The sequence below is a fragment of the Daktulosphaira vitifoliae genome, unplaced genomic scaffold, assembly GCF_025091365.1.
Source record: "Daktulosphaira vitifoliae isolate Bord-2020 unplaced genomic scaffold, ASM2509136v1 Scaffold_2, whole genome shotgun sequence".
Taxonomy (NCBI): domain Eukaryota; kingdom Metazoa; phylum Arthropoda; class Insecta; order Hemiptera; family Phylloxeridae; genus Daktulosphaira; species Daktulosphaira vitifoliae.
This window is the reverse complement of record NW_026099573.1, coordinates 20,093,960-20,105,399: the sequence shown is the minus strand read 5'-3', so window position 1 is coordinate 20,105,399 and position 11,440 is coordinate 20,093,960. Positions and strand designations below refer to the sequence as shown.

The 11,440-nt window shown below is 27.0% G+C and overlaps 1 protein-coding gene and 1 long non-coding RNA gene across 8 annotated transcripts; one reads left to right on the top strand and one right to left on the bottom strand.

Moving 5' to 3' along the window:
• The first annotated feature begins 21 nt into the window (after nucleotides 1-21).
• LOC126897758 (importin subunit beta-like) lies at nucleotides 22-3,582 on the top strand. The gene is made up of 2 exons (XM_050671609.1): nucleotides 22-200; nucleotides 278-3,582. Exon 2 carries the CDS (start codon nucleotides 294-296, stop codon nucleotides 2,865-2,867), a length of 2,574 nt encoding a protein of 857 aa, XP_050527566.1. The 5' UTR covers nucleotides 22-200; nucleotides 278-293; the 3' UTR covers nucleotides 2,868-3,582.
• A 2,452-nt stretch (nucleotides 3,583-6,034) lies between these two features.
• On the bottom strand, nucleotides 6,035-9,936 carry LOC126897776 (uncharacterized). 7 transcript variants are annotated; one of them, XR_007702188.1, is made up of 6 exons: nucleotides 9,137-9,929; nucleotides 7,907-8,090; nucleotides 7,583-7,774; nucleotides 7,379-7,502; nucleotides 6,655-6,854; nucleotides 6,035-6,216 (listed from the first exon to the last, which is right to left on the bottom strand). It is a non-coding gene; the product is annotated as an uncharacterized LOC126897776 (long non-coding RNA). The 7 variants fall into 7 exon arrangements; XR_007702186.1 differs by lacking the exon at nucleotides 6,035-6,216 and adding an exon at nucleotides 6,224-6,537 and having other exon boundaries at nucleotides 6,595-6,854; nucleotides 9,137-9,930; XR_007702190.1 differs by lacking the exon at nucleotides 6,035-6,216 and adding an exon at nucleotides 6,224-6,537 and having other exon boundaries at nucleotides 9,137-9,930.
• Nucleotides 9,937-11,440: the final 1,504 nt, after the last annotated feature.

Below are 11,440 nucleotides of genomic sequence, written 5' to 3'. Positions count from 1 at the left end.
GGATTAAGTTGGCGGTTAGGTTTATGCTCATAAACAAAGAACTATCGTGGTCGTACCTCTTTATCTGTTCGTTATTCGTTAAAAAAATTTGTATTTGATACATACATATTAGCAAGTCACACTCCAAATTAGTTATAGTGCAGTACACACGTGAAACTTTGATGCGTTATTTATTATTTATTGATCCCGTATAAAGAAAGGTAAGTTATTATAATTTATTTTTGCAGTTCATTTTTTCAATTTTCTTATACGTTTTTATTATTTTATTGTTGTTTAGTAATAAATTTATCAAAATGAGCGACGCTGAAGTTGTTCAAGTCACCAGCCTGTTGGAGCGAACAATCTCTACAGATAAAGACGAACTTAATCAAATTCAAAAATTTTTAGAACATGCTGCCCAAACAAATCTTCTTGGTTTCCTAAAAACGTTGTCAAATGTTCTTTTATTTTCAGTTAACAATCCAGTTGCTCGAATTGCTGCTGGTCTTCAAATAAAAAATCATATTACATCTAAGGATGAAGCTGTTAAAGAGCAAATGAAACAACGTTGGTTATCATTTCCTGAGCAAGATCGTGTTTTTATAAAAGAAAACATATTTAAGGCACTTGGTACTGAGAGTCGTCCTAGTTCAGCAGCTCAATGTGTTGCCAGTGTTGCTATTATTGAGCTACCACTTAACTTATGGCCTGGCCTAATTGCTTCACTTGCTTCAAATGTAACTGATCCTAATTCTTCTGATCTATTAAGAGAAGCTTCTTTGGAAACTATTGGATATATTTGTGCAGATACTGATAGAGAAGTTTTAAAATCTGAATCAAATACAGTGTTAACTGCTATTGTTCATGGTATGACCCAAAATAATATTAATGTATGTTTTGCAGCAGCCACAGCTTTATACAATTCATTAGAGTTTACTAAAGGAAATTTTGATAAGAAAAATGAGCGCGATTATATCATGGAAGTTGTCTGCAAAGCTACACAATCTCCTGAAACTCAAATAAAAGTTGCAGCTCTCCAATGTCTTGTTAAAATTGTTTCACTTTATTATGAACATATGGAACTTTACATGTCTACCTTGTTTCCAATAACTTTGGAAGCAATCAAATCTGATTTAGATGAAGTCGCTCTCCAAGGAATTGAATTTTGGTCAAGTGTTGCAGAAGAAGAAGCTGACCTTATGTATGAAGGGCAATGTCAAGATTCTACTCCTGAAAAAAAACTCATGATGTACTCAGAAGGAGCATTAGAATTTATCACTCCTGTCCTTATGGAAAAGCTTACTAAACAAGAAGAAGGTGACGATGATGATGACTGGAACCCGTGCAAATCAGCTGGTGTTTGTGTTATGTTATTAGCAACTTGTTGTCAAAGCAATATTGTACCTCATGTAATTCCATTTATCAATGCCAATATTGGTAGTCCTGATTGGCGTTATAGAGATGCTTCAGTTATGACTCTTGGATCAATACTAAGTGGTTTAGATCACAATGCATTAGTTGAACTATTGGAACCAAATATTCCGATCCTTGTACATTTGATGTATGATACTAGTGTTGCTGTTCAAGATACTTGCGCGTGGACATTTGGTCGTATATTTGAATTTGTACCCGAGCTAATTATTAATTCTCCTTGCTTAAGTGATATACTTAGTGTATTTATTAAAGGTCTTAAATCTGAACCTCGTGTAGCTACTAACATCTGTTGGGCATTCAGTAGTTTAGCTCAAACCACAGGAGAGGAAATGACATTTTTAACCCCATACTTTGAATATGTTGTACAAGGTTTGTTAGAAACGACAGAAAGAGGTGATGGAATGCGTTCAAATTTAAGATCTGCAGCTTATGAAGCATTGATGGATATGATTAAGTTCTCACCAGCTGGCTGTTATGAGACTGTTAAACGTACAACACTTATTATTTTAGGTAGATTAAATCAAATAATTAATTTACAAACGGTAAATGAAGATTGTTTGGATATGCAAGGACTTCTATGTGCAACATTGCAAAGCGTTGTACGAAAAATGAGTAGTGATGATGTAGAAAAAGTTGCTGATACTATCATGAATGCACTTTTGGTTATGTTAAGTACAAGTAAAGATAGTGGTCTTCAGGAGGATGCTCTTATGGCTATAAGTCCATTAGTTGAAAATCTTGGCAAAGGGTTTAATAAATACATGGAATATTTCAAGACTTATTTGTTCATAGGATTACAAAATAATATGGAATTTCCTGTTTGTTTAGCAGCCATTGGTATTGTTGGGGATTTATCTAGAGCATTACGTGAAGATTTTGCTCAATACTGTGATCAAGTTTTTGCTTTATTATTTGAAACTCTAAGAAACAATACTGTTAACAGAAATTTAAAACCTCAAATTTTATCTACTTTTGGAGACATTGCCCTTGGTATTGGTGCAGAATTTAAAAAATACTTAGATCATGTTCTAAATGCATTGGTTCAAGTTGCACAACTTCAATTAGATCCTAATGATGTAGATATTATAGATTATCTCAATGATCTTAGGGAAGGTGTTCTAGCTGCATACATTGGTATTGTCCAAGGATTGAAAGGTGAAGACCTTACACCAAACCAAGATGTATATTTACTTGAAGCTCATCTCCCTTTCATGGTTCAATACATGATATCTATTTGTTCCGATCCCAATGCAAATCCAGGAATTTTAAAAAGTTGTTGTGGTCTTGTTGGAGATTTATGTACTGCTTTTGGAGCAAAGGCATGTCCAGTTTTAGATAATGGAGAAGTACATAATTTGTTACATAAAGGACGTCAATCAACAGACACAACTGCAAAGAACTTAGCACGCTGGTCTGCTAAAGAGCTACAAAAAATTAAGACTCTTGTAGTGTAAATATGTCCTATTTTAAACACTAGACTAGATTGTTTGTCTTCTGGTATGATTGTCTGTATTTATAATTTGTTTTTTCTTTTTTGTATAAGTGGAACCAATATGTATCTGTGATAATGTATAAATGTTTGGGTAAATGTGCTACTCTATAATTTTTATTCCTATTAGCTTATGGATTTTTACTTATATTAGTTTACTATCTCTGAGCTCATTTACTCAGCTCGTATGACTGAATGTTGATCAAAATATTATTTTTTAATCGAATATTTAATTTGTACATATAAATTAATAAGAAGTAAGGTGCCTAGTTTTATTTTAGAATGTCTCTTATTTTCCAAATGCCTATATTTTTGTTTGTATGGCCACTTAGTATAAATGTAAATCTATTTTATTTTTATGTCTGTCTGAAAAAGAAATAAAATGTCAAAATCTTATTGTATGAAAGTATTCAAAACTTAGATTATAGATAATTATTTATTATACATTATTTTTAGATCAGAAAACATTTTTTTTTTACACAAATATTTTGAAAAAAATTATATTATCTTAACGATTGAGTAGATACTATTTATAATAAATAATTTAATTTTTATTTGGTTACTATTTCATTTTTATTATTATTACAAAGCAATGGATTAGTTCATTGTTGATGAATTAAAAAATACTTGTAAGAACAATGTAAATTGTAATTTCAATTATTAAAAAATTATTTAACCAATCTACCTTTTTTTTTTTGTCTTTCCCTACCTCTTCTTCATTCAACATTAATTTTACTTAATTAATTAGCCACAAGTGATCAATTTTTATTATATATTAATTTCGATAATTTTTCTTACATTTCTGAATTAGATTATTTCTTATTTTATAAGCTATTTAAATATGTATGTTACATAATAATTATATTGCCACTTAAAAGAATAATGATGTTATTCCTATCAGGTCCGGATTGAGGGAGGGAAATAATTTTTCAAAACGACACTTATTGTGGGTATTAAATGGTCATGAATTAAATATTTGTTAGCTCTAATACGATATCTCGTAGATCAAATTGTATATTTTGTTCTTTAATCTGTATCATATGTTTTGAGTATAAAGATTAATAAATACTCAAAACACTAATGGCTACAAAATTTATAAGAGGGCCTAATATAAGTTTTAAAGAATAAATCATTTTTGTTTTTTATTACGACATATGGTCTTTTAATTATAAAACTTGGAATATTAAATCACTTTTGATAAGAGTAAAAACAAATGAAAAATATTTATTTCTGTAACGTCACAAATTTGAAGGTGGACTATTTATTATGTCTAATTATCGATATTTTTTTATAGCGCGAATGAACCCTTTTTGACGCAGCTGTGTCTACAACTCATTATTTGATTGCTAGTAGATAAAGCGATAAGGGAGAATAAATACAATTAAAATCAAATTGTTTATCGACATTGATTCCTCGTAAAAAAATTGGCCATTATCGATTTGAAATTAGGAATGGTCTAAAACACGGACTGTCCGCTACTGACGAGAACTTCCAAATAATTCTAGGGGACGCAGTTATACTATATAATAACTACTGACGTATATGCTATTGCCGCCCGTCCGCTGCAGCGTGTTCGCATGACAACCGTCCGACCTCTAATATATGTTCTGCGCTCATAAAAATTGCAAATCTGCTGTGTATAAACCGGGGCAATTTCGTAGAGGCAATGGAGATATACACATCCCTCAAAAATTTTTCACAGAAATAAAATTTTAACTTTAAATTCTAAAAAGATTGTAAAAATTGTGTATAGTCGATGATAAGTTAATAGATTTTATAACCTATGACTTTTGTTAAAAATTTTTAATTATTCCTATTTTTAATCAAATCTTTGGTAAGGTTACATAAACACAAGATTCTATTCAATCCATCGAAAATTAACTACTTAAGTATTTAAAATATTAAAATTAAATTAGGATCATTTGACATGCATAATGTCAAAACTAATAATGTGAAAATTTAAATAGGCGAACTTGTTTATAATGTGACATGTTCGTAAAATTTTTAATGATCATGTTGGGTTTTATTAAATTCAATTGAAATTTTGTATGTGAAGGTTTATTTTTATTTTCAAATATTAAATATGCCAAAATTAGCCAGCTAGCAGTGTTGTAAAAAATACTTTTAAAAAGTATTTTAAAAGTAATTACTCAGATAATTTTCAAAATAAGTATTTAAATTTCCACTCAATTACTATTGATAATTATGTATTTAAAATAATCTTCAAATAATAAAAAATTTGTTGGTTGCACTTTAAAAAATTATTTATTCAAAATGTGTTATCAGAAATGTTAATCCTTTTTTTAGTGATTGTAGCACCACTAAAACTAAAATCTTTCAACTGATGTACTGCTTACAAGAGGAGTGTTGTATTTAATGACAAACTAAAAAAAGTACACATTTTTTTAGTTAAATTATACTACTTTTATTTATTCTAAGTATCCAATTAATCTTACTTTTTCATTGTAGGTAAATTATGTAAAAATTCTAATGTTTTTGCTTTAGATGTACCCAAGAATCAGTCAATTTCATCACTAACTTTTCCTCATAAACATTTTATGTCCTGGTAAAGAAGCTAGATAAATCATCATGAATTTGGTCATAATCTGTAGAATCATTTTCACTAATATTTTGGTGCAATTCATAACAGGCATATTTTAAATACTCGGTGGCTATTAGTTTTTTTACTTCATTTTTAATCCAGTCAGTTTTAAATTGTGGGGAGCAGACAGCAGCAGCAATTAAAAATTTGTTCATCAAAGAATCAGAACACCTTGTTTCTATACCTAAAAGAAGAAAGTAACACTTAAATATTAATATCAACATGGTTTATTTTTATTATACTACTTAATGTATAAAAATGTAAATATTCAGAATAAAACAATGAAAATATAATAAATTAAAATATGTAGGAATATGAGATACTAAACAATATTATAGAACAAAATTAGCTAACATAAAAATAATTAAATATGTAAAATAGTAAATGTACTTGGCAGTTAAAGTATATTTAAGTATTATTTTTCACAACATAAACAACTAATATTTTTTTTTGAGATAAATTCTCTTAAAATTATAATGCTTTATAGTTATTGTTATTACATACATTTTAGTATAGCAGTTACTAGACCTTGCATATAATTATGAATTGTGTGTTGTGTCAATGGTCCATATTTATAAATTACTTTTCAATAGTAGGTAAGAGATTACCAAAACATTAGTTAGTATCGCCTTATGGTAATTCAAGGCTCATTGAAATTGGTACCATTATTTTTTGACATTGATTTAAACATTTAATGTCATATCTATTAAATCTGAAAATATATATATATATATGGTCAATGAAACAATAAATTATTTTATTTTAGTATTAATCACATAATAGCCAATTCATCCATAATAATTCTAAATTTAAATTCATTAATTTTAATTAATTTATTAAGCAACACCACTGCATTATAAACTAAATTATAATGTGTCTTGTTGGGTGTTATTAAATAAACACCAAGATTTTATTTGATTAAATCAGCTAATTTGGTTGAGTGCCATTGTTTGTTTCACAAAATAATTGACTTGGCAAACAATAATTCTGGACTGTTTTATAAAAGCAGCATTAGATAAAGTTTCTTAGAGTCCTTTGAAAAACAGAAATTGTTAATTAAACAAATAAAGTATTTGATCTAAAATGTTACTTTTTAAATGTACTATGGATAGTTTATTTTATGGATAGTTGGATATTTATTTTTATTTACCACTGTTGCTATCAAATTGTGTGTGTATAACATTGGTGATTTTGGGTAACTTATAATGATAATTTTGTTCCTCAATATTTAGAATGTTCAAATTGATTACATCAATTTTTTCTATTTCATTATCTACTTCTACTAAATAGTTCACAAGCAACTGATTAGAAATTTGAATAGTTTCATCATCAAGTCATGACACCAATGTTCTAAAAAATATAATAAGGATTAAATTCAAACTAATTTAAAATCATGATTTTCCATTAATACAAATGAAAAAGTTTATAATTTCGGATGTATGCATGGGCGCACGCAGGGGGTGAAGAGGAGGCGTTTGCCCCCCCCTGGACTTTGGAAATACATTTTTAAATTTGTTATAAATTATAACCAATCTGATTTAAATTTGTATAATCTGAAAATTTTTATTTAGTAATGACTCATGAATATATATAATAATTATATATATATATTTTGCAATTTTCAGTTAATAAACACTTTATTTAATGTTACTTTTTGGTATTTAATTTTTTTTGGCCCCCCTGATAAATTTCCTGCGGGCGCCCATGGCTGTATGTTATATAAATTAAAAATATGAGCAATACCAACATAAATAATTTTATAGTTATTAATTATATAATTTGAATATATCTTATTTCAAACATTTTACAAAATTAGAACCATTAAATATAGTACAATAACATAATTTATCTAAAATTTCAAACTGTGTGTATACTTTATCTATAACTTCAGCTAAGATACCATATGTATGTGACCCTTTTAGTTTTCTCAGTGTTAAAAGATGAGTTGTTCCTAATAAATCCCCTTTGATCCATGTGACTGTTATTCCAATGTACAATCTAACAAAATATATTATATTACTACCTATAAAATCTGTTGATTAGGTATCTATACAAATAAAAGTAAATCTGTTATTTACTTTTTAAAAATCAACTAACCATCTGCAGTTTGGTTTATTGCAATATTACATTAAAACATCTTAGATTTTATTTTGAAGGAAAATTTATGAATGTCATTCTCAATACTTTTTATTAAAGTAGGCCGAGACATAAGTTTTCTGTTAGGGATAACTTATTCAATTAATTCCTTTAAAACAGGATTTTCAATTATTCTAAATAGTAAATTAACACTTATAATAAATTGTTGCTGTAGTTGATCTAGATCTAGATCTAAATCAAAATTATATAATATTGATGACTTGATAAATGTCACTAAAATAAAAAATTACTATGCATATTCTTACGTTGATTAGTAAAATTTTTTTTGCTCAAAAAATCCTCCAAAACCAGCTGATTTATCTGTTTTTCTTCAAATTATTTTAAAGCATTAACACTACTGTCTTTCAGTGATCCATCATTACACCTCTTTTAAGTTTTTTTCTCCGCTCCAATATGATCAATAATTTTTAATATATTTGCATGTTGATTCTGAAAACAGTTAAATAATAAAACTTTAAAAGTTTTAATTAATATATAAATTTTTAATTTACTGCATTCTAGTATGACATAAAATAGTGATCAATTGGATTTTATTTGTTCAAATTTACAAAATCCAATAATTATAATATTAATTTCAATAATAGAAACTGTAAGTTACAAAAGAAAATATATAAAGCAAAAAGTTCAAAAATATAATTAAACTTAAAAGAAATATAGTACAATAGAAAATTTTATGTTAGACTTAACATAAACTAAGTAAAAATTCTAATATCAAAACTTTCAAAGATTATAATAAGATTAAATTTTTTCTTTAATTTTATCTATATTATATTATTATATATAAAATAATTATTAACAATAATAAAATTAATAATAATTTTGGAATTATTGATAAAAAAATATTCCACTTTTGCTATTTTTTTAAACTTTCTATGTTATTATAATAGTATAGAATGAACTACCATCAGTGAGTATGCTTAAAAACACAATGGTCATTTGTTCAAAGTATAAAAACTTTTAAAAACTATAAAATTTTTTATTTTCATTCATACCCATCCCATCCTTCCTTATTAGGAAATTAATTTAAAATATTTAATTAGTTAAATTTATTAAGTAACACAATCTTTATCATAAACCTAAGTTTCTAAAGAAATGATGCCTCGTTTTGTGATACATTTTCTGTAAGACCACTTAATTATTGTTTCATCAAACCTTCAAATCCAATAAAGCATTTCTTTATTGTAGATATTGTTTAAAACATTATTAGCTAATATTATAAAAGTAATATATTAAATTAAAGAATGTTACAATTGGGAATATTTAGTAAAAAAAATATCATAGGTATTTTGTTTGAAATTAAAATAAATTATTCAGTTGTCAATGTGTTGGACGATGTCTCTTTAACGTTCCTTAAATAATTTTACCATACAGCATATTTCACTAAAATTTATTTAATTTTTATTTAAGCTAATTCTAAAATAACTTACAAATTCAATAAACTACTGTACTTTTAAAAATATAATTAAATTATTTACTTTTGAGAAAAAAAATGCTGAAAATTTCCTGCACTCATGGGTCGCTTGAACCAACCGTGAAACAAATATAATGCTACTCGGATGTAATCCAGATTGAATACTTTAGTACTTATATGACATTATTTTATTTGTTTTTAACAGACTTCAAAAATAGGAGCATGTAATAAAATTTGGTAGTATTGTTTTGTTCATTACTTCGGAACTCCACCATTTATAAACCAATATCGAAAATTTTTTTTTTATTTAAAAATACGTGATTTTAAATTAGTCCAATAAAAATTTCATCAAAATCGCTTTTATAGTTTTTAAATTAAAATTATGTCATCAAGTGAACGAAATTGCGTATTAGATCGCTTTCCTGTGAGACCAGTGGTATTGACGGTCGCTAAAATAGATCCAAATGAACTACCTATCTTCCGGCTTCATTATCAAGTAATACTTTATAATTAAAAAGTAGAAATATAAAATTTATACAAAGAAAAATACCGATCATTAAATTTGCTTTGAAAAAACTCACTAATAAGATAAAAATAAATCAAATTAGAATTAGAATAAAATCAATTAAATTAATTTTATTCTTGTAAATTTTATAAGAATAATGATATAAATTTTTAATATTGTTGGAGTCGGTTCCAGCCAATGTAAACAAACGTGTATAAATGTGTTTCATAATCAACAAGACAGCAAACATTTGACTTGAACATCACGCACGGCGTACATGGCGGACATATACTGAGATGACGGAAGGGTAATAAAGTTGAGTAGCGACCTAAATGCTCGTTAACGTGGTGGGCAGATGTTGTTGACTGTCGGTATTTATAAATAAATTAATGGTGATAAAATGTTATTTAATTTAGTAAAATCTTCTTATGCTATTATTGTTTTGAAGTAAAAGTAAAAAACAACAGCTATTGATATTTTTTAAAGAAAATGCTAATTTTTATACCTATTAGCTTCGACCGTAGCTAAGAAGCTATTGGTCATACTCTGCTATTATAATTAATTTTTTGTGTGTCCCTGTGCGCAATTATTCCGCTCCTACTGGACCAATTTTGCTCAACTATACGTTAAAAGATCACAAAACATATTTATTTGAATGATACATGAATTTAAAATAAATTTCTGTTATATAAAATGCTTTTCTAAACTTTAACATACGTTTTTGAAAATCATATCATTAACCAAAGTACTGGAAAGGGAAAAAATCATAACAAATTTTTGATAATGTTTCAAAAAACCTGTTTTCTTTAAATCTACGTTAAATTAAAGTTAAAACAATATACTTTTAGGTAACAAAACATAAATTATCCGAAAATTCGATTTCTGGAAGTTTTTGAGTATTTTAGGAAAATATTTAAAAATGTATAATAGTATTTGTGCCAGTATGACGAATATATTGTCATTGTTTGACGTTGTTAATAAATAATAGTCAATTTATTTGAATAAAACGTTAAATCTGACTTGGTAATTTGTGGCAGTTATCAATGAGGTCAGAAAAGTAATAATATTGATAATTAATTCTAATTCTAATATGACTTACTTTATTCTATTTGGTCGGTTTTGTTCTAAGTTTTACATAGAAAAAACCGACCAAAAAAATGTTATAAATATAAAATACAAATTTTATATTTGTTCAAATATTTAATATACATGGACGGATTTAGTAAAGGATTTTATTAAAACTTGCCTCGTGACACTCATTTTCGGGGCCCTCAGACATGATCGCAAAAAAATTAATTCAGCATCTTTAAAGTTTTAATGATCCTCGCATATCATAGATTTAACCATCCCCTCTCTTTAAAAAACAAATTAAATATTATGTTAATTTTTACACAAAAAAAAAAATTATAGATGGTGGGGATTCAATCATCCATTATAAAATATTTTTTTATGGAATCAAATCAAATCTAAAATATTGGGAAGGGGGTTTATGTTTATATGCTCCTCTTCCCATAAATTATCTACGCCTCGTGTATACACCTTTAATTTGTAGAAGCTACTTAAAATGTCATGCACTTCAATCAATTTTTTTTTAACTTTTGAGCAATCCATACAAACGGTCCTGTATACAAGATGGATGTGACGGAAGGTATTATGGAAACTTGCCACGTGCACATATTTTTGAGATCCTCGAACATCAATCGAAAAAAAAAATAACCTATTAAACGTTATAATGATCTTGGCTAATCGTATATGCAACTAAAGGGGTTAAGGCACCTCTGCTACTTAAAATTGTTTATGCTCCAATCATTTAAAAATTGAAGCTTAAAAAATATTAATAGTTTTTAAAGTTGTGAACTTCAT